This window comes from Arabidopsis lyrata (genome assembly GCF_000004255.2).
Source record: "Arabidopsis lyrata subsp. lyrata unplaced genomic scaffold ARALYscaffold_7, whole genome shotgun sequence".
Lineage (NCBI taxonomy): Eukaryota > Viridiplantae > Streptophyta > Magnoliopsida > Brassicales > Brassicaceae > Arabidopsis > Arabidopsis lyrata.
The window spans coordinates 8,691,498-8,712,751 of NW_003302549.1; the positions used below are offsets into that span (position 1 = coordinate 8,691,498).

General features: G+C 36.9%; 7 protein-coding genes across 9 annotated transcripts; 5 read left to right on the forward strand and 2 right to left on the reverse strand.

Annotated features, from left to right (window-relative positions):
- Positions 1–60: 60 nt before the first annotated feature.
- Positions 61–3,569, forward strand: LOC9303847 (phosphatidate cytidylyltransferase 2). Of its 2 annotated transcripts, none has more exons than XM_021017815.1 (12): positions 61–169; positions 249–984; positions 1,184–1,437; positions 1,582–1,733; positions 1,845–1,986; positions 2,190–2,346; positions 2,426–2,473; positions 2,564–2,650; positions 2,729–2,857; positions 2,940–2,996; positions 3,106–3,189; positions 3,277–3,569. In XM_021017815.1, exons 2-12 carry the CDS (start codon positions 910–912, stop codon positions 3,361–3,363), a joined length of 1,272 nt encoding a protein of 423 aa, XP_020873474.1. In that variant the 5' UTR covers positions 61–169; positions 249–909; the 3' UTR covers positions 3,364–3,569. The 2 variants fall into 2 exon arrangements, with proteins under 2 accessions (XP_020873474.1, XP_020873475.1); XM_021017816.1 differs by having other exon boundaries at positions 876–984.
- Positions 3,570–3,646: 77 nt separating this feature from the next.
- Positions 3,647–5,848, reverse strand: LOC9303848 (alkaline ceramidase 3). Its single transcript, XM_021018024.1, has 3 exons — positions 5,628–5,848; positions 4,684–4,987; positions 3,647–4,435 (listed from the first exon to the last, which is right to left on the reverse strand). The coding sequence occupies exons 2-3, from the start codon at positions 4,935–4,937 to the stop codon at positions 3,922–3,924; spliced, it is 768 nt and encodes a 255-aa protein (XP_020873683.1). The 5' UTR covers positions 4,938–4,987; positions 5,628–5,848; the 3' UTR covers positions 3,647–3,921.
- Positions 5,849–7,782: 1,934 nt separating this feature from the next.
- Positions 7,783–9,646, forward strand: LOC9305900 (B-cell CLL/lymphoma 7 protein family member A). 2 transcript variants are annotated; one of them, XM_002867730.2, is made up of 3 exons: positions 7,783–8,312; positions 8,745–8,951; positions 9,214–9,646. In XM_002867730.2, exons 1-3 carry the CDS (start codon positions 7,962–7,964, stop codon positions 9,358–9,360), a joined length of 705 nt encoding a protein of 234 aa, XP_002867776.1. In that variant the 5' UTR covers positions 7,783–7,961; the 3' UTR covers positions 9,361–9,646. The 2 variants fall into 2 exon arrangements, with proteins under 2 accessions (XP_002867776.1, XP_020873706.1); XM_021018047.1 differs by having other exon boundaries at positions 7,848–8,312; positions 9,211–9,611.
- On the reverse strand, positions 9,632–11,299 carry LOC9303849 (mitochondrial pyruvate carrier 4). Its single transcript, XM_021018171.1, has 5 exons — positions 11,138–11,299; positions 10,569–10,667; positions 10,349–10,401; positions 10,070–10,143; positions 9,632–9,899 (listed from the first exon to the last, which is right to left on the reverse strand). Exons 1-5 carry the CDS (start codon positions 11,190–11,192, stop codon positions 9,854–9,856), a joined length of 327 nt encoding a protein of 108 aa, XP_020873830.1. The 5' UTR covers positions 11,193–11,299; the 3' UTR covers positions 9,632–9,853.
- A 128-nt stretch (positions 11,300–11,427) lies between these two features.
- LOC110226392 (carboxylesterase SOBER1) lies at positions 11,428–13,245 on the forward strand. Its single transcript, XM_021018054.1, has 6 exons — positions 11,428–11,714; positions 12,006–12,058; positions 12,240–12,363; positions 12,497–12,618; positions 12,704–12,811; positions 12,904–13,245. The coding sequence occupies exons 1-6, from the start codon at positions 11,567–11,569 to the stop codon at positions 13,039–13,041; spliced, it is 693 nt and encodes a 230-aa protein (XP_020873713.1). The 5' UTR covers positions 11,428–11,566; the 3' UTR covers positions 13,042–13,245.
- A 13-nt stretch (positions 13,246–13,258) lies between these two features.
- On the forward strand, positions 13,259–15,246 carry LOC9305901 (probable carboxylesterase SOBER1-like). The gene is made up of 6 exons (XM_021018012.1): positions 13,259–13,659; positions 13,983–14,035; positions 14,226–14,349; positions 14,471–14,592; positions 14,690–14,797; positions 14,915–15,246. The coding sequence occupies exons 1-6, from the start codon at positions 13,362–13,364 to the stop codon at positions 15,011–15,013; spliced, it is 804 nt and encodes a 267-aa protein (XP_020873671.1). The 5' UTR covers positions 13,259–13,361; the 3' UTR covers positions 15,014–15,246.
- A 1,853-nt stretch (positions 15,247–17,099) lies between these two features.
- Positions 17,100–20,130, forward strand: LOC9303850 (uncharacterized membrane protein At1g16860). Its single transcript, XM_002867732.2, has 4 exons — positions 17,100–18,084; positions 18,637–18,792; positions 18,914–19,125; positions 19,648–20,130. The coding sequence occupies exons 1-4, from the start codon at positions 17,308–17,310 to the stop codon at positions 19,838–19,840; spliced, it is 1,338 nt and encodes a 445-aa protein (XP_002867778.1). The 5' UTR covers positions 17,100–17,307; the 3' UTR covers positions 19,841–20,130.
- The last annotated feature ends 1,124 nt before the right edge of the window (positions 20,131–21,254 follow it).

Genomic DNA, 21,254 nt, shown 5'->3' on the forward strand with positions numbered 1-21,254 from the left:
ATTTATTGTGGCTTCTAGAATAAAAAGTTAAAAGATTCGAGAAAGAAGAGAATCCTTTTCGTCTTCTACTTTTCTTTCTTTAACTCGATTCTCTCTTCTGCTTCTTCGTCTTCTGATTCTCTCATCCTCTCTCGCTCTCGCAGAGTAGTAATTGAGCTCACAAAAACAGGTTTCACTGTCTCTGCCTTATTTACCTCATTCATGTATCATATTTTACATAGTATTGTATATATATATGTGTGTTTCAGATCTCCACGAGAAACTAGTATTGTTCATCTTTGATATCCTTCTTAGCTCGTCTGATTTCTGACACCATTAGTGAAATCATTTCACTATGCCCTAAGAATCTCGGTTACTTGAATTTGGGTTTTATTCCTGATTTTGCATTCTTCTCTGTGATTTTGCTCGTAATTGTCTGATTTTTCCTGTTTAATTGTATTTCTCTGTGAATGAACAAACCTACAGTGAGCGTATACTCGTGGAGAATTCTGAAATTCAAGTTTGAATTGCTGGTTTTTTTGATTTTTTTGCTGCTCAATTACCTATGAGAGTGTACAAGATTCAAAAAATGAACTCGTTGTTTAATATTCTGGTGGTTTTGTTTCCTGTTTGTAACTGAAGCATTTAAAGCTGAAAGAGTTTGGAGTATTCTGGTGATATATAGATACATGTCATTGATTTGATTGTTTCAGATGAGTTTGATTCTATATTTACTCTACTTCGTTGGCTTATCAATGGTTTGTATTTGCCATTTTAGTGTGTTGGATTATATCAGGAGAGTTTTTCTCAGTTTTTCTACTTTCTCAATTTGTATTTTGATGTTAGGCTATGGTGATCCTGGATGTAGTGAAGCTCAATTTTAATTTTTTTCACAGGTAGTCAGTGTTTTTGTTTCGAACTCTGGGCAACATGCAAAAGGAAATTGCTGGTGATGCTCCATCAGCACCTACCACTCGTGTTCGGCATCGGAAGCGAAACAGTGATGTATGTTTGCTCTTATTCAGATTTTCCAAATAGACTGTCTATTTAGTAGAGACACAGGTCAAAGCAAATCGGTATTTAGTTAAGTTGCTTTTCTTGTGTTTTCTATTTCTGTCACGTAGAAGCTATTAAAAGAGTTAATAAGCTTTTTAGTTATTGCTTCATATTGATTGGAGATTGAACCAATTTTCTGGCTTTTTAGGTTGGTGCAGGGGCAGGCAAACCAAATGGAAGCCATTTACTTGTCAATGACAGCAAAAAATACAAATCGTTTCTCATTCGAGCATACTCCACTGTCTGGATGATTGGTGGTTTTGCTCTAATAGTTTACCTGGGTCATCTCTACATTACAGCCATGGTGGTTGTTATTCAGATATTCATGGCACGAGAACTTTTCAATTTGCTAAGAAAAACTCATGAAGACAAACAGCTCCCTGGTTTTAGATTACTGAATTGGTAATCACACTTTCTCACTTCTACTCAAGCTTTTGAGTTCTTTATCTTTTGCTTTTATGTGCTTGATGCGGAACTGGTATTTTTAGTACTTTTCTATTTGTTGAAACGATTGTGCATTTGACATACCAATTTTGTCTTGTGTAGGCACTTCTTTTTCACAGCAATGCTCTTTGTATATGGTCGAATACTTAGTCAACGGCTAGTCAACACTGTGACTCCAGACAAAGTCCTATATCGACTGGTCACCAGCCTCATCAAATACCACATGGCAATCTGTTACTCCTTGTATATTTCTGGTTAGTTGTTTTATGACATTTTGGGTTTACTCATTACTATTGAGGAGCAATGATTTTTGTTCACTAGCTTTGCTTAACATAATCTCTCCTTTTTTGGCTGTGGAATTGTAGGCTTTGTTTGGTTTATTCTGACGCTGAAAAAGAAGATGTACAAGTATCAGTTTAGCCAATATGCATGGACACATATGATCTTAATTGTGGTGTTTACTCAGTCCTCATTTACCGTGGCCAACATCTTTGAAGGAATCTTCTGGTAGTCACATATTCCTTTAAAGCTTCTTGCTTGTTTCCTCTGCGCTCTCTTCTTGTGTTATGTTCTTTTATATCAAGGAATTTTGCGTTGCATTGTGCTGGCATTTGGTTATGACCTGACTAAACGTTTGTTTGGAGGATATGTGGATTTTTTTTTAATATTTGTAAAAGTCTATTTACATAATGTGCTGGTTGCTGGTACAGGTTTCTTCTTCCTGCATCACTTATCGTCATCAATGACATATTTGCATATATCTGTGGTTTCTTCTTTGGAAGAACACCATTGATCAAGTTATCACCAAAGAAAACATGGGAGGGTTTCATTGGAGCTTCTATTACCACAGTGATTTCTGCATTCCTGGTAAGCTTGTTTTATGGGCTAAGAAGTATCTGTTTGTTGATGAGTAGAAATTGGTTAATAATCTTGCTTGTTTTTGCAGCTTGCAAATATAATGGGTCGTTTCCTGTGGCTGACATGTCCCAGAGAGGTACTTGGAAGTTTTAATCATGTCCTGCCTTCTTTTCCATACAAGCACAGTAGTACTAACCATTATGTTATTGGGTGGTTATAAATACAGGATCTATCGACAGGCTGGCTCCACTGTGACCCCGGTCCATTGTTCAAGCAAGAGACACATGCTTTACCAGGATGGATTTCTGATTGGGTAAAAGCTATAATTCAGTACTAAACAATTACTCGAGCCACGTTTATTGCTTCTAAACGAAAGGTGTTTACTTTACAGCTCCCTTGGAAGGAAATTTCTATTCTACCAGTTCAGTGGCATGCTCTGTGTCTTGGATTGTTCGCCTCTATAATAGCTCCTTTTGGTGGCTTCTTTGCCAGTGGTTTCAAAAGAGCATTCAAAATCAAGGTGGGTTTTCAGATGATATTTGGTATATAACCGCAATATCTATGCAACATTGATCCACTGTTAAATGTTCTCCAACATTCAGGACTTTGGTGATAGTATTCCCGGACATGGCGGAATCACAGATAGAATGGATTGTCAGGTATATATGGTCGCATTGACTTCAATACATTCTTATGTCCTCCTTAAATAGTTCAGAATTATACCTGATTTATTATATCTGATATGATATTTCTTTTGGGTTTTTTTAGATGGTGATGGCTGTTTTTGCATATATATATCATCAATCGTTTGTTGTACCTGAAGTCCTCTCTGTGGATAAGCTCTTAGACCAGGTAAAAGTTTACTGTAGAAGAACAACCACAATAATACATTAAGTAAGATCTCTTATTTGACTTTTTAATGATTTTTACTCATTACAGATAATCACAAACCTGACGTTGGAAGAACAACAAGCTCTATTCATGAAGCTTGGGCAAATGTTGCAGGAAAAGGTTATTGGATCTTAGATCATCACAACCCTTCATTGTATACCATATTACTCTTCTTCTGTGTTACCAAAAAGTTAGAAATCATATAAAAGAGAAAAAAAAAAAAGGAAAAGTAGAGTTATAAGTTTGTTGTATAGTAAATGGTACGCCTTTATGAAAGAAAAGAAGCTCACTACAATTCTCTTACAATGGAACTTATTCTTTTAAGATGTTTTCAAAATCAAGACCTTGAATCAAAGTTTTAGACCTGTTTAAGCTGAAAATAGAGTAAGAGAAGCAGAAAATGGTACACTGAGTTATATAGTTAGAAAATGATGTCAACTTAAGAAGATACACAAAAGTAGAAACAAGAGCTTCTTTAGCAAGTTAAAAATCAATCTCAATTCTTCTTAAGAGCAAATCCCAATAACTAATACAGAGAAAAAGAAAAAAAAAGATCTAGACTGTATCTAGAGAGTTTCACTTCCAAAAAATAAAATAAAAAACCCATGTCGAGATTCTGACAAAACGTTGAACAAAAACTATATTTATGATCTTCTTCTTCTTTCTTCTGGGCTTTTTATCCCCATTTTCTTCTCACTGTGTTTTTGGCTTCTCGATCTTGACATAAGGAAGAACTCCCAGAAAGTATTTTACCTTTGGGTTCCATCCACGTTGCTGAGCTCGGCAGAACATCAAGAATGTGTTTGCACAGTAAGAGTTGAAACTCATGAACACATGCCACAGAGCATGGCCCTGAGGATTCACAGGCCACTGAGATATCGTCTTGCAGAAGACACGGTCACAGAACCAGCATATGCTTCCCACTAAGATTGTAGCAACATACCATTTTGCAATCCTTTTGGCTGCTGTGTCCTCTGTGTGAATGTAGTACTTATACATCCGAGGGATGCATAGAAGGCAAAGGATCACGTAGTGGACCTTGAAACCAATGCCAAACCTGAGGTAAGCATGGACTATGGCAAAGGCAGCACCATAGAGGAAGAGAAAAGTGGGCATTGTACTTCTGTAATGCCAATCTGGTGAGTAAAGGATGTACATGTAAAGAAGTATCTCCCACACCATTGGGGTCTCATCACTCTGTTGTTGCCTGCTTGAAATCAAGAAACCGAGAATTATAATCCAAAATAACAATCTGAAAAGTTCTATGCACCAATCAAACAACTATATATAAGTCAACATGCCAGTAAAAGTCAACATACCAAGAATAGAAGCATAAAGTGACAGTCTAGAAACATTTATGCATCAATCAAACAAGTACATTTAAGTCATAATGAATCAACCTGCCCATAAAAGTCAAGAGACCGAGAATGGAAGTGGAAAATGACTGGTACTTACACATGTTGCAAAGTGGCATGGTAGAGCATGCTGCCGATAGCAAGTATCATATTGGATATGTGAAGAATGCTAAACCTCTTCTCAAACCGTTGCCTTAATGCATTGACAAGACCAATGAGAGCCAACAGGATTCCAGGGACATTGGAGATAGTGTTATAGAACTCTGCAATGTAGGATGAGTAGGCGTAGTTTATCTCACAACACTCTATAGTAGAAGTCACAGGACCCCAAAAGCTCGATATCCCATCTGCCATTTCTATCTTCTCTCAGTATGAATCAACTCCTTAATGAAAGCCTCTAGACACTAAAGAACAAACAAAAAGGATGCAAAACTGTCAGAAACCATCTGAAAAGACCAAACAGAACAAGTAAAGAAACACTAACATGAAAAGCTTCTGATTCATTTATGAATTGAAATAATGCAAAAGAAAGAACAAGAACTAGCGTGAGGTATCTCTCAAGGCTCCAAAAGTAGCCAATAACATTTAACTTGCAGAAACAAGCAACATACTATAATAAGTATGTTAAGTAATGATTAAACAAACCAACACGCTAATGGTAGCAGTTAAGATTCCAAACTTTTCCCATAATATGTAATTACAGTATCAAACACACACAAACAGTGAATAATCAAGACACTGGAAACTTGAAAACATCTTAACAACAATGTACAGGAACAATGAATATCTCCAAATCATCACGTCGATCCATCATCACCAAAACCCAGAGAAATCAAATCAATCGATTACTGAAACACTAAATTCAACATCTAAAACAACGAATCTAGGTCATAAGAACAACAGTACCGCACAAATGCTTGCTCAGGTCAGAACTAGAGGGATCCAATAGAGAAATTCAGATCCATAACATCAAAGATACGAAACTCGTTGATCCAGAAAACAAAAACCCGATCCACATGAACAGCAAGAGAAGAAAAAACAAACCGTTTTTTTTTTTCTCGCGACGGAAAAAGAGATCTATCCTCCTCCCTCCTTCACCGCGTGTGTGAATCTTCTTAGTGTTAGCGAAGCAGAGCCATGGCAGATCGGAGGAATCAGATGAGAACAAATCTTCTGCGAGTGATAATGGATGAGACCTTTCTCTCTCTGACGATCGTTTCGTCTTCTCTCTCTCTCTCTTGGGCCTTTTTCAGAATTTTGGCAATTGAGGGGTATTTCCGTCTTTTTACCTGCCGGAATTTTGGATTAAGTTTAAGAAAATCAAAAATCAAAAACCTAAGAACGGCGCACACTTAAACCACACGTCCGTCGACATGGAATTTGGTAAAATTCGATGAATTAGTTAATTTGTGTTTTGGGTCCTCCTTTTTTGTTCTTTTTTACTTAATGCGGATAAACAAAATGATTAGAAAATTCATATAAATCACTTTTTATTTTAATGGTTTTTGCTACTTGGAGACATAAAAGTTCGCACAGATTTAGGCATATCAACCAATCATTTACTATGACTAGATGTTATTTTTAACATGAGATGGTTTCTAAACTAAACAGAAGAAACCCACATTTTTTTCAAGTTTTTATGCAAATTATATATTATTTTAATATTTTATAATTATTTCTATTATGCGGTCTCTTTTATGATTGGCTGAACTTTTAAAAAGTAGATTTTCCTAATCGGCGTGTTTTTAGTTAAAACGCCTTATATTTTGAAACAAAATATTTAACCATAACTGTACATTGACATACATTTTCTGTTTTACTAATGGTTTACTAGTAAGCTTTGTAGGGTGAGAAAGCTTTTATGTTTGCGCTTTCATTATTATTATAGCTGAGACAAGAATGCAGTGTACTAGAAGGTTCAAGCTCTACCGTTATATTTTAGTTTTGTACTTGGGAGTTAAGACAAAGTTCAAAAAACACTCAAGCCCAATTGTTTTCAAATCCTTTACATGGGATTGCTTATATCGAGAACAAACTAACTTTTATAGGATGTCTATCTCATGTTTTAAGGGGTTGTTCTTCCATATATCAAGAAGTTTACTCAGTTTTATTTCTGGCGCTGAAAATGGTTAAGAGTTCACGTAATTTTTGTGCCAACTCTTTGGTCATTGCAAATAATGTTTCATATGCAGCAATTGTGATGAACTAGATCTGCAGTTTTAGACCCGTTTTAATTTGGTTAAAACAAACAGAACTAGAAACTCACCCACTCTTCTCTTTTGATTACGTCCAACCAAATCAATTTTCATTGCAACATTTCTCATAGAACAATTTACCTACTGACATCTAGTCACATAATTTATTCAGGTCACTACCAAATCAAATTAATCTTTATCCACTGTTATATACTTATGGTTAAATTTAAACAATGTAAACGAAAATAATTCTCAAAATCAGATCGTGATTAAACTTGCAATATAAATGTAGGCACCAATAAGACACATAACTGTTCATCAAGAGAACAGATCGCCTGGAAAGGAGCCCTAAATATAATCTACGAGAAAGATCTTTCGAAAATGGCACTTCTTTAAATCTGCTATTCTCTATTCTTAATATCATTTCTCAGAAATCAAAATAATCTACAAAGTAAAAATTCACAATAAAAACATCAATGAAGAAAACAAATAAAAGATGTAAGAAACTCGGTAAGCAGATGAATCGACCGGAGAGATCTAAATCCCTCTCGCGACCACCGGCCAGATAGCTTCTTGTTCGATCTAGCTACAGCCGTTATTTTGGCAAATTCAAGAATAAAGGTATCGAAATCGAACCCTTCTCTCGGTACAATGTAGCCCCAATACTACGAACTAGACAATACGCTAATCAAATTCACATAAACAACAAACAAAACTAAATACGCTGAAGAAATTGATGTGAAAACCCTAAACCTAGGCGTCGCAATGAAAGAGATTGTATTAGCTAAGATGATGAAGCGATGTTTTATATAGGAGAGAAAATCAGGGGTATAAATGTCTTTTCCGAAAAACTCTCTCTGAGGGCGTTTCTAGGTCAAACGATTAGCTGAGTCTTTCGTTTTGTTAAGCAAAAGCAATTATTGTTAAGTGTAATTAGATTAGCCTATAAGTATCATACACGTGTCAATAGTCAAAACTCTCTAGCTCAGCGAGAGTCTTCTACTTGCAGCAAACCAATAAAACTGGTCGCTTCGCAAAAAACTGAGATCTGAGTTCGTTCTTTCGTCGTCTTACGGTGGAAGAGACGAAATATAGTGTTTTTTTTTTTTTTTCTCTAAACAAAAATTAAATTTCTTAACCGGATTGGGATTTGAAAGTTTGGATTTTGATCAGTGAGTTTGTTATGGAAGGAGTTGGGGCACGGTTAGGTAGGTCCTCGACTCGGTACGGACCAGCTACGGTATTCACCGGTCCGGTGAGGAAGTGGAAGAAGAAGTGGGTTCACGTCTCTCACTCCACTAAGAAAGACAATAATAGCTCCTCTGGTTCCGCCGCTGTAGCAGCTTCCGTCGTTAACGGTGGTTCGAATTCTGACGGCAGTAATGGATCGCATTTGTTGTTGTATAAGTGGGCGCCATTGTCTCAGAACGGTAACGGGAATGAAGATGGTAAAAGTGAGAGTAATTCTCCGAGTGAAGATACGGTGACGACGGCGGCAGAAGATCCTCCCCGGCGTAGATTCAAATACGTTCCGGTTAGTTTGTGGTTTGGTGATTTTTGGCTCAATGTCTTGTTGCATTGGATTGAGCTATAACGTTTCTGCTAGAAGTCTGATTAGGTGACTGCTACAGTGATTAGGGTTTCATTAACATTGACAGAAGGATCAGTTTTGGGCAATGTTGAGTAATAATTGGACTTGGCTTATGTCTCTGTTTCGCCATTTTGAATTCTTTTGAGTAATTGGACTGGATTAGAGTTTCTTGTAGCAGCGATTTGAGAATGATTAGTGAGATGGAATCAGAAGGTTTATCACTGGTTGATGTAGATGATCTTTGCTTAAGAAGCCGTTTTGCAGTATCATTGAATCGTTTTGGATTATAATTTGGAATTTGAAACTTTGTATATCTAATTTAGTTTTGATTACTAGTGATTCATTTGAAGTGAAGTGTGATTTAAAATGGTGCAGATTGCTGTGCTTGAGGAACAGAAGAAGGAGATTACAGAAATTGAGGAAGATGATAAGATTGAGGAGGACGACAAGATTGAAGAGGATAATAAGGTTGAGCAGGAAGAAAAGGTTGATGAGGAAAAAACTGTAGAGGAGTCGAGCGAGAAGAAAACGGAAGTGGAGGAAAAGCCTGACATCAATGATGTTCCGATGGAAGATATTCAGGTAAAGCATTCGACATGTAATATTATCTGCTTCATCAGTGTTTCTGTTGATAACCTCATGTTCATTCATGGATTCCTGACTTATTACTTGGAGCCTTGGTTTCTAGACTTTGTTCTTTTGCCAGCTATTATCGTAATCTTGACTAATTTCCCTTGTCATTGTGTTGAATCTTATTGCCTCCAACTTGAATAAAGAATGCTTCGTGATCTTTTGTTATTAGGCAAAGTAGATACTGAACCTCTCATCTGTCTCTTATTAGCAGGATAAAGAAAAAATAGTACAGGATGATGAAGAAAAAGTAGTGAGACAAGATTTGAACGAAAGCACTGTGGATTTAGGACTGAACTTAAATGCAAATGATGCGGATGCTGAAAACGCCCCGAAAGAGGACAAGCCATTAGAAGAATGATAAACTGGGTGCATCGGGTTTGGTTCCTCGCCCTCAACTCTCAATATCATTAGGAAGAAAGACATACAGAGAGAACAAAGCAGTCATTAGATATGGACGCAGATCCTTGATTTGGTCTGTAACCCCATGGCTTATTCCTTTTGTTGTTAATGGAAACGGCTCATTGATTCAGACTGATCATTCAATTCATAGGAAATTTCTTGTCTTTTTGTCTGAAATTTTAGTTTTGATTCAACATTCAGAACATTTAATTTCTCTGTGGAGTACTTAATGATTTACTTTCAAAGCAGCACAGGAAGAGAGGGAGCTTTTAGACCTCCTTTATCATTTGAACAAATATCAAACAGGAATCCTTAAAAACCTTGAAAATGATATCGTAATCCGGTCAGAAAAACTTGGAATGCAAAGAAAATCAAATATCTTGAACTAGATTTTCAAACAGAAGCAAGATGATATCCAGTTTTCCTTTAAAAGCTCAGCTTCGTCATCATAATCATTCGTTTGCAACAGCAGGCTCGGCTTCGGTTGCAAAATCGTGTCTGTAAATCAAAGCAAGTGTATCAGTTTGGCAAGGGAGAAGACATCAATTAATCAACCAAATGCTTACTTGACTAAGATGTGTCTTAAGCATTATTAACATAATTTAAAGAGCATTTCGTGCACATTTTTCATGTAATGTAAGAAGAATCAGATGTTCTCTTGATCTTACTTAATTTTACGAGCAAGCTGGTATATGCCTGTCCCTGCCATAGCAACATTAACGCTGAAGAGGTTCCAGTTTTTCTGTAAACAAAAGTCGGAATCAAAGAAGTCAGCTAAGCCTAACATCGCATCGCAAAAGCAAGGGGGCAGATCATGATAAGAGAGTATTACAGTACTAGCTCAAATGCGAGAAAAACAATTTGATCCCAAAACACTCAGTATAAAAAAAAAAAAAAACATATCTTCCCTGTGAAGCCATTAACAGAAGGAATGTAAAGAAACTTACCGGATTAATTACCATGCTGTAGCGAGACCAAATAACTCCAGTGCATGTAACCGCTGACGCAAGAAATATATTAGAATATTGTAAGTACATTGAGGCATTGCAACACAATGAAACTGATCAAGGAACAATAACAACTATGGAGAATAAAAGCCTAGAAAAGTCCACAATTCAAAACAGAGGTGTGACCTTCTGCACATTAAGAACATGATACAATGCATACCGATTTGTTGAGGATAGGAAAGTTTCTCTGGAGGTTTAGCAAAGTCTGCAATGTTGGCAATGCTAATACCCCACTTGAACGTTGGTGCCCAGAAATGAACTGAGGAAGACAAAATGAGAGTCTTAATCACCAAAAATGATCCAAACGTTTGAAAAAACTATTATCAAGCTAGTAAAGAGCACTTGTTTGATTTCAAATCAGCTTTTATTAAACTCGAAGATGATCAATTTATATTATCACTCAAGAAACCCATTAGAAAGCAAAGAATGATTCTCCTGAACCATAAGCAACAAATCAATCCATTCTCGAATCGAAAATTAAACATCTTTGTAGAGAGACAAAAGCAATCATTTCAAGAACTAATCGAAAGTCAAAATCCATCAAAAAGTTTTTTTGAAAGTAGAAAACAAATCAGGATTCACCAGAAAAATCAAAAAGACAAAAATAGTGGAAACAAAACTAACAAAACAACAAATTCTCAGACATGTAGATTGCTCAATTATCCATAATTGAATCATCAATAAGCGACACCGATGGGAAAAAAGCTAATCATGGTGGAATTGACTCACTGGTTTTAGGTCCGGCAGGGTGATTCCAAATAGCTTGAAGCTTCGAAGTCGCCATCGATATTTTTTGCCCAATCCCCAACAACTTCACCAACCAATCTTCGCTTTATGTCTCTCCCGAGATTCTCCCTTCTCTCTGTCTCTGGGTTAAATTAAAAACACTAACAAAAAGGGCTGCAGCTTCGTACGATGTCGTTTCAAACATAAAACGACAATTGAGGGTATTTTCGTAATTTTATCTCTTGTCCCAGTAGACATTGTACTTTGAAAGTCGTCGCGAAGACTTTGTGAGTGAGAGAGAAATCGCCATTGAAATGTCAAACGAATACACAGACGAAGCCTATCGTTTTTCACTCAAGATCATACTATTGAAAATCTGGACCTTTACTTATAAGATTTATCTCTTCTTCTTCTTTTCGGAACTCAGACACGATGGCTCGAACATTCATCTTGTGGCTTCATGGGTTGGGCGATTCGGGACCTGCTAATGAACCCATCCAAACACAATTAAAATCCCCCGAGTTAAGTAACGCTAGTTGGCTCTTCCCTTCTGCTCCATTCAATCCGGTTACCTGCAACAGTACGATCTTCCTACTTCTTCCTTTTTCATGGTTTATGGTTTCATTTGGGCTATAGTGTTTGGTCTCCTCTTCATTCCATTTTGATTTAGTATTATTTTCCTTTGTTGGGTGATTGACCTAGCCAAATTGTTCCTTGATTTGAAGGAGATTCTGTTCATTTGAATTACATTGAGTCAAATGTACACAATTTGTTTATCTTCGATTTCTCTGTGGTATCTGTTGGTGTCATGCTTCTTAATCTATATGTCTCTGAAAAAATCTTAGGCCTCTCTCTTCTTTTTTTTGTGCAGATGGTGCGGTGATGCGTTCTTGGTTTGACGTTCCTGAACTTCCTTTTAAAGTGGTATTACTTTACTTCTCTCTTGATCTATCTAACCTCTCTTATAATATGAATTGGCAAATTATTTATGAACTTGTTCTGCAGATTGAAGGTTTATATTATAATGTGTAAAGAACAGACCACTATTGCATTTTCAAGAGATTTTATGCCATCACTTGAACTATGTAACTTTTATGTATGTTAGGGCTCTCCAATTGATGAAGGCAGCGTGCTTGAAGCAGCTAAGAACGTTCATGCTATTATAGACCAGGAGATTGCAGAAGGAACAAATCCAGAAAACGTGTTTATCTGTGGATTAAGCCAAGGAGGTTGTTTCTCTTTTCTTTGATTCATTTTCTTTTCAATAGTCTTTGTAGAGAGACCTTTTTATATTGGTCTGAATCCACTTATGTCTTGTGAATTATGCATTGTGGCTCTTAATAAGATTTTTTTTTTTTGCAGGAGCATTAACTTTGGCTAATGTTCTTCTTTACCCAAAAACTCTTGGAGGTGGAGCAGTTCTAAGCGGATGGGTTCCATTCAGTTCTTCAGTCATCAGTCAGTTTCCTGAAGAGGCTAAGAAGGTTCATCACTTATGTTTTCTAATTAACATTGATCTCTTATCGCTGTTTTTCGTGTTTCTGAGTCTTGAGATTTTGCAATATGCAGACACCAATCTTGTGGTCTCATGGTACTGATGACAGAATGGTACTCTTTGAAGCTGGTCAAGCTGCTCTTCCTTTTCTCAAAGAAGCCGGTGTTACCTGTGAATTCAAGGTATATTCAAATCAGAACCCTTTTTCAAGACAAAATGCATGATAGAAATCTAATGTACCAATATTCGTCTAAGGAGAATTGTTTATCTGCAGTCATATCCGGGTCTCGGGCACTCGATCAGCAACAAAGAGCTGAAGTATATAGAGTCATGGATCAAACGACGAATGAAACGTTCGTCGTCTACTTGTCTTCATCTTAACTGTCTTAAAGAAATGTTCCACTCAAGGTAGTAATAGTTATACCTACATATCGTCTATGAAGACAAGAAGAAGATTGATAATTCTAAGCTCATCATCTGGTTTGGTCTGCAGTGTCCTTCTGGTATCTCTGTCATTGCACTTTTGTTTGGTTACTTTGTTGCTGAATACATAAGAGTTTGTGATTGTATCGATTTGAATTATGTATATGCAAGCATTGGAGGATTACATTTGCAATCTTGAGTACACACATGAAGAACAGCATTGAGGGCATTTTAGTCATTTAGACATCATCTCCGACCGAAACAAAAACATTTTTGAGAGATCGATCTCCAAAGAAAAATGGTGAAGGCATGCGAACAAGTAGTAGACTGAAGAAGCCGATCGTTCTTCTCACTATCGCTCTATTGAGCTCTGTCTTCTTCTTCGTAATCTTCTTCCAAAACAAATCTGACTTATCATCTACCTCTGGTTTCACTTCTTCTTCACGGAACCCAGACTCCATGGCTCGAACCTTCATCTTATGGCTTCACGGGCTTGGTGATTCTGGACCTGCCAACGAACCCATCAAAACACTTTTCAGGTCACCGGAGTTTAGGAACACTAAATGGCTCTTCCCTTCTGCTCCACCAAATCCAGTCTCTTGCAATTGTACGATTGACTTTTTCTATCTTATTTGAGGATCATTAGAGTTGGTGTTGTGTGTTTCCTTCTTCTCCAGGTTTTGATCATCGTTTATGAATTGATTGAGCTAAAGAATTTGCATTCTCCTAACCTAATTCGGACTTTTAGGTCTAGTCCTCATTCTTAGGAAAAGTTTCTTTCTTTTGGATTTAGCATGATTGTTGCTTTGATGTGTGATTCATTTATCAAATTATAGCTTAGCCATCTAAGTCCTCCCTCATTGGTACACAAAACTGAGTAAAGATCTTTGCTAAAGTCTGTGCCTTTGCCTCTTAATTTGTCTTGTGCAGATGGTGCAGTGATGCCTTCGTGGTTTGATATCCCTGAGCTTCCTCTTACTGCGGTAACTCTTCTTGACAATACTTTCTAAATTTGTAGCTCCAGATTTTCTAATTTAGTTGGGTAATCAGTACTTATTCAGTAGATTTTAAGGTTTATAATGTACAAAGAACAGGCTGCTTTAACTTATTAAGGAGTTAGTTCTGTTCTAGAGATAGTTTATGCCATCAGGTAAGTAACTTTTTATGTATTAGGGATCTCCAAAAGATGAAAGCAGTTTGCTTAAAGCAGTTACGAACGTTCATGCCATTATAGATAAGGAGATTGCAGGAGGAATCAATCCAGAAAATGTGTATATCTGTGGATTTAGCCAAGGAGGTGATCTCTCTCTCTTTGCATCCCCCGTAGCTACACATTTCCATGGATTTACTTACTGATCTAAGACTCTACAATGTGTTGATTTTCTTGCATTGCGACTTCTGACTAAGGTTTTCTGCAGGTGCATTAACCTTGGCTAGTGTTCTTCTTTACCCTAAAGCTCTTGGAGGAGGTTCAGTCTTTAGCGGATGGATTCCATTCAATTCTTCAATCACCAATCAGTTTAGCGAAGATGCTAAAAAGGTTATTCATCCGTTTTTCGGTTTCTTGTAAAGGGTAAATGTCGATTTTCCTGTCATTGTTTCTCGGGTCTCTGAGTCTCCATAGTTTGCGTATGCAGACACCAATCTTGTGGTCTCATGGCATTGATGACAAGACTGTGCTATTCGAAGCTGGTCAAGCAGCTCTTCCTTTTCTTCAACAAGCTGGTGTGACTTGTGAATTCAAGGTATGAAATAATAACCAAATCAAACCCTAACAAGCAGACAATTCAAATACCGATCACATGGATCGTAGATACCGATTCTTGAGTATGGAAATCTGAAGAAATTTCGTTTATCTGCAGGCTTATCCTGATCTTGGACACTCAATCAGTAATAAGGAGCTGCAATATTTGGAGTTATGGATCAAACAACGGATGCAGAGCTCTTCGTCTTCTTCTTAAAATGGTATTAAAAGGCAACATTGTACTCAAGGTAATACCATCCTATTGCCTACAAGATTAGAAGAAAAATGATAACATCAGCTCATCTCTGGTCCAGTTTCTCTATCATGAAAGCCGGTTTTTGGTTTAATCGTCTTGTTTGGTTATGTAAACGGTTACTTTTGTTAACTACAAAACATTTTGTTACTTTGCATTGATTTGAAAAATTATATGTCAACACTAGAATTCTTTTATTTTAGTCAACAAATCAAGTGACTACATAACTCGAATTGTGATGTGTTCAAAATGGAAAATCTTTTATCCAAAACAGTAAAAATTCTTCTGACCAAAACAAAACTTGCATACCAATGCCATCATTATAATTTTTACAAATTTCTGTGAAATTGTGTTTATGTAACTATACAAATTATTTTTCGTAGAAAAGAAAACAAAAAATCATACCGTAATAAGTCACCATATAAAAACAACGATCTGAGATTCTGAATAATGAAGTTTTAGCATATTATATACGTCGATATCTAAGTTTGAAACCATATAAATAGTAAAATATTATTAGATCCGACCAAAAGAAATCCAAATGAGTTTGCATGGTCTGATGATATTGTAGGGATATTTTTGTCTAAACACATAATTTCCCAATTGCGCCCATATGATCTCTTTGGATTCTCTACCCCAGCACCCACCGACTGTTAAGTGATTTTCAACAATTACCCTTTCACCATTTCAAATATTACAGAATCTTCACACTATAGTGACAGCTTTAAAAAGAAGAATCTGAGTCAACAAGTATTCAAATTTGATTCAATTATTTCATTTTACTAACTCTATTTGTATTGTACTGCACTGTCACTGACTGTATATCTTTATAGTGAGTGCTTCAATTTCTGCAATCATTAGGACTTGATTATATAGACTTAGATCACGTGTAATATAAATTAAATTATGCAATTTAGACAATATAGTAACAAGGCAAAAGAAAAATAACAATTATACGTGCATGAACTTGTTATGATTATGCCTACCAAAAAAAAAAAAACTTGTTATGATTATTGAAATGCTGGCATTGGGCCGTTGAAGATGGTCCTACCGCCAAGAGAAGTCTATTATTTGTTAAAATCAATCGAATCTATCAATTCTTGTGACTCCAACAACTAAACTCTAATAATCTTCTTTTGGAACAAAAAAGAAAGAAGGACTAATACTAACAAAAATGTGGATCTTTCAATTTGAAGTTCGAGGTTGTATTGACAAGGGTCAAAGGCTAACTTTATCGTGCCAATTATCGAGGCAAAGATATTGGACATTGATACTCTTTTTTGTAATCTATACAAAGACCATAGTCCAAAATAGTAGTTCTTAAAATCTCACATGTGATGGGGTTTTTTCTTATTGCATTGGTCAAATTGAAATCATTATATTTGGATTGCAGCCAGTCTGTGCATGAACAGTTTGAAAGTGTTGTCTATAATACATTGTTTTAAATAAGTTTCTGAATAATTGACATTAAATTAATTTTTCAGTCATTTTGTAAATTACGTTGAAAATATAATAACTTACAAAAAATGGTTATATCTTAAAGTTACTAAACTCTATCAACCATTCGAAAGTCTTCTTCTTTCTAGACTACACTTACATGTACACTATCTTCTTCTTTTTCTTTTTCTTTATTCACCATTCATTCATTTCTTACATATGCTTATAATAAGCATATGTAAGAAATGAATGAATGCTAATGATTTTCAATTACTAGTAAAATATGTACAAGATTATAAATGAATAATAAATATATAGTCCAATAATCTCCTTTTCTTGGTCCGATATGCAGATGGATTTTTTTTTTTTGGGTCATCGTGAAGATGGATTAAATTAAAGTCTTTTGAGATTAGCCTAAAATTCAAATCAGAAACAATTCCATAGAGAGAAATAAACAACAAAAATATAAGGGTAATTTAGCAAATTCTTGGAACAAACAGGAAAAAACTGTAAAATAAAAAAGCGCCAACTGTTGTAGGCGATTACTGTTACAAATGAGCCAATCAGAAACAAAACCTCTAACTAACTTGGCTACTTCAAAGATTACGCAATCGCCTGTTTTTAGGACTCAGTGGCAACTTCGTAATAACAAAGTTCTCCTAAACCCCATTTCGTCATTTCACGTCCTTCGTTCTTCTTCTTCTCTCCACCTTCACTGCCACTCACACCTACACGCGCGACTACTCTCTCTCTCTCTCTCTCTTCTGAAGCACTCAAAGAGTAAAGTTTCTCTGCATTTTAGCTTCTCTCTCTCTCTAGAAATGGCGGGTCGGATCCAATCCCACCAGCTACCAAATGGACTCTACGTATCGGGTAAGCTCGAGCAACCAAAAGAGCGACCACCGACAATGGCGGCTCGAGCTGTGCCTTACACCGGAGGCGATATCAAGAAATCCGGCGAGCTCGGAAGGATGTTCGACATCTCCGTCGTCGATTCGGCTTCTTTTCAAGGACCACCGCCGTTAATCGTCGGTGGTAATAGCAGCGGAGGAGCATCAAGGATTCAGGCGCCGCCACGTGTCTCCGGTTCTTCTTCAAACCCTAACAGTGGATCCGTTCGATCTGGTCCCAACTCCGGTTCGGTTAAGAAATTCTCAGGTCCACTCTCTCAGCTTCAGCCAACCGGTTTAATTACCTCCGGTTCTCTCGGTTCTTCGGGTCCAATTTTATCCGGGTCTAGGAGGTCGGGTCAATTGGATCACCAGTTGAGTAATTTAGCGTCGAGCAAGCCTAAATACGGGTCGTCGGTGACGAGTCTTAACGTAGACCCGGTTCGGGTCGGGTTTAAAGTACCAAAAGCGATGGTTTGGGCGGTTTTGATTGTGGCGGCGATGGGATTGCTTGTTGGAGCGTTTCTTACCGTGGCGGTGAAGAAACCGGTGGTGATTGCAGCGGTTTTAGCGGCGGTTTGTCCCGCAATCGTGGTTTTGATTTGGAATTGCGTTTGGAGAAGAAAAGGATTGTTGAGTTTCATCAAAAGGTATCCAGATGCTGAGCTTAGAGGCGCCATTGATGGACAATTCGTTAAGGTTACAGGGGTAAGTTAAAACCTAATTTTCAGATGTTAAAGATCTCTCAGTGTTTATATTTCCAGTTTTAGCAAGTGACTTTAATTGTTCTGATCAAAGTAAGTTGCTTCCTAATTTAGCTTTTGATAGTTAGAATGTCATTATCATCATTGGCTTTTCTTATGGATGTTATACTCTTGGATCTCTGTTTTAGTGTTAATTAACTTCATTTTTAGTTTATGTTTTGCTCCATTATGTGTCACGGTGCTTTATGATGATTTTTGCTTTTGTCTGTGTTTGAAATTTTATACTATTAAACGAATTCTCACCAAACTAAAGTTTGCTGGTTGTGTTTAGCATTGATTAATTAGACCATTTATAATTCGACAAATTGGAGTCACGGGTATTTTTGTATTGTGGATTGGATTACAGTCGTCAACCAGCTAGTTTAATGCGTTGTACAGACCATTTATATGGGTCTGAATTAACAATGTTGCTGTAGATATGGTTAAATATGGTAGTGTGGTCACTGGTGTATCTTTTATTTGCTGGAAATGTTGAAACTTTTTTAATGTTTTGTAGGTTGTGACATGTGGAAGCATTCCTTTGGAGTCTTCATACCAAAGAACACCAAGATGCGTTTATGTATCCACGGAGTTGTATGAGTACAAAGGTTTTGGTGGAAAATCCGCAAACCCAAAACATCGATGCTTTTCTTGGGGATCTAGACATGCAGAGGTTAGTTTCTTTTTCTATCTTGCGTAATGATAGTTGTCTCTGGTCAAGTTTCCAGATCTTATATGACAAGAGGAGATGGCTAAGTTTGATGACTCTTGTTGTGGTTATATTTCTTTTGCAGAAATACGTGTCGGATTTTTACATCTCGGATTTCCAATCTGGATTGCGAGCGCTAGTAAAAGCTGGATATGGATCAAAAGTTTCTCCTTTTGTTAAACCGGCGACAGTGGCTAATGTAACAACGCAGAACAAAGATTTATCTCCCAGCTTCCTAAAGTGGCTATCGGATCGCAACCTCTCAGCCGATGACCGTGTCATGCGTCTCAAAGAAGGGTATGCTATATTCAACATGCATCTTAAAATTTTCTTCCGGGTTGCACCCCACGAAGTATTTTAGCCAAAATCTGAAAAGAACCTTTTATTAGAGTCACTATCCAAACCTTGGATCCTGATTTGACCTGGAAGTACTCTAATTACAACCCTTTTTTTTTGTCAATGAATTACAACCTTTTAAACCCTGATTTCTTCAGTATAATGGGAAGGAAGTATTAGACTGTTGATGTAGGCGTTTACTTTGACTGATACCATTGGATCTTCTTCCACATTAAAAGTCACAGTAATGGAAAAAGATGTGATGAGACATGTCTTGTGGGAAGAAATCCAGCAACTATTGTCAAAGTTAACGGCTTAAATAAGTCTGAAGTTAAAGGGATTAGAAGGTTGAATTACGTCTAAAGCTAGTGAGACCCAAAAGGCACCCTTTCTAGTTCAAAGGATCTTTTTTGGCTGCTCTCATCTTTGTACACAAGATAGCTCATTGATTTAAAATCATATTTGTTTGTGTGTGATGATCAGATACATAAAAGAAGGAAGCACAGTGAGCGTGATGGGGATGGTAAGAAGGCACGACAACGTGCTGATGATTGTTCCTCCAGCAGAAGCAGTCTCCAGTGGGTGCCGGTGGTGGCACTGCCTCTTCCCAACCTATGCAGATGGCTTAATCATCACCTGCGACGATAATCAAAACGCTGATGTCATTCCTGTCTGAACCAATATGTATGTAATGCTCCTTTTGCCCAATATTCAAATATATAAATGCTTAAAGAGTTAGGCTCACGAGACTGAAGGAAGAGAAGAGAGGGATGAGAGGACAGCCAAATTGGTTCAAAAAAGAAAACCAAATAGGCTTTGCCTTTTGCCTATTAGCTTTTGTTTTTCTTTCTTAATTCTGTTTTTTTTTTTTTGCCCTTTCTATGGGGTTTATGTTTGTGTACATAGAGCCCCAAAGTGTAAATGCTATTTTCTGTTTAAATAATTATTATGTCCTAATTCCTATGACTCCTATCTACTATTCTTATTCAACAAGAAAACCTTAGGCATCTCTGCAATAGGTGATGATGACCTTACATTGCCAAATGGTAGCAATGTTGTGAACTTGTGGTTTACATAGTGGCCGAGCATGTAAATTTCTAGTCGTGGACCTCAGTCAAAACAACCCAAAAACTTAAAGCCCAAAAGTAGATAAAAAAGACAGCTTTTACCCATTTAATTTACGGTCTCTCTGCTTGTGAAAAGTGAAAACACAGAACCCCAAACTCTCGAGGCACGCTTCTTTGTTTCTTCCGATCTCATCGGATTGTTTTGGTTGGTGTTTGCATTGAATTATCGACTTTTGGTTGATCTCATCGCCCTCACATGTTTTGATAGTAATGAATTGAGTATCAATTATGGGTCTTGGCCAGAGATTTCCTTCTTCGCTTTGCTTGTAAAGCAGAATACTTTATTTTAGATTCTGCATCTACTTCCAGTGATTTCAGCTGGTGGGTTTGTCCAAATTTCAATCTTTTGTTACTGTAGTGTATTGAGAGAATTATGGTTCTGAGCGAGAATCCATTGTTTGCCCTCACATGTTTTGATAGTATATTGAATTATCAGTTATGGGTTTGGGAGAGAATTTGTTGTTTGCTTGTAAAGCACAACACTTTATCTTAGATTCTGCAGTTGGTGAACCAAACTCATTGTTATCAAAGGAAGATGTTATCAAAGGAAGATGTTTTGCGGATCAGTTGCCACTGGACGGCGGTAGAGAAGCATTGACTTGGCAGGTATTGATGTCGTCCTAAATGAACCGTTGCTACCTGCAGGCTGCCCACCTAGACGACATCCAAAGACGGAGAGGTAATCTGATCAACAGAGATCAGTTCCGTTGAGGAAATGTCGGAGAAATGGGGCTTGGATGCAAATCAAGGATGGTATTTCCAGCAGAATGTATGTATGTGTATGATGTTTGGTGAATTATCCAAATATCTTTATTTTAATTTTAGATAATTTCTTTTTGTTTTATGTATTTTTGTAAGGTTTTAAGATGAATTAATGACAATGTGATCAGAGAGTTTCTCTTAATTCCTTGTATTTAACGGAACCAAGAGTCCAAGACTATAAAACAAAAAGGTGATTTGACT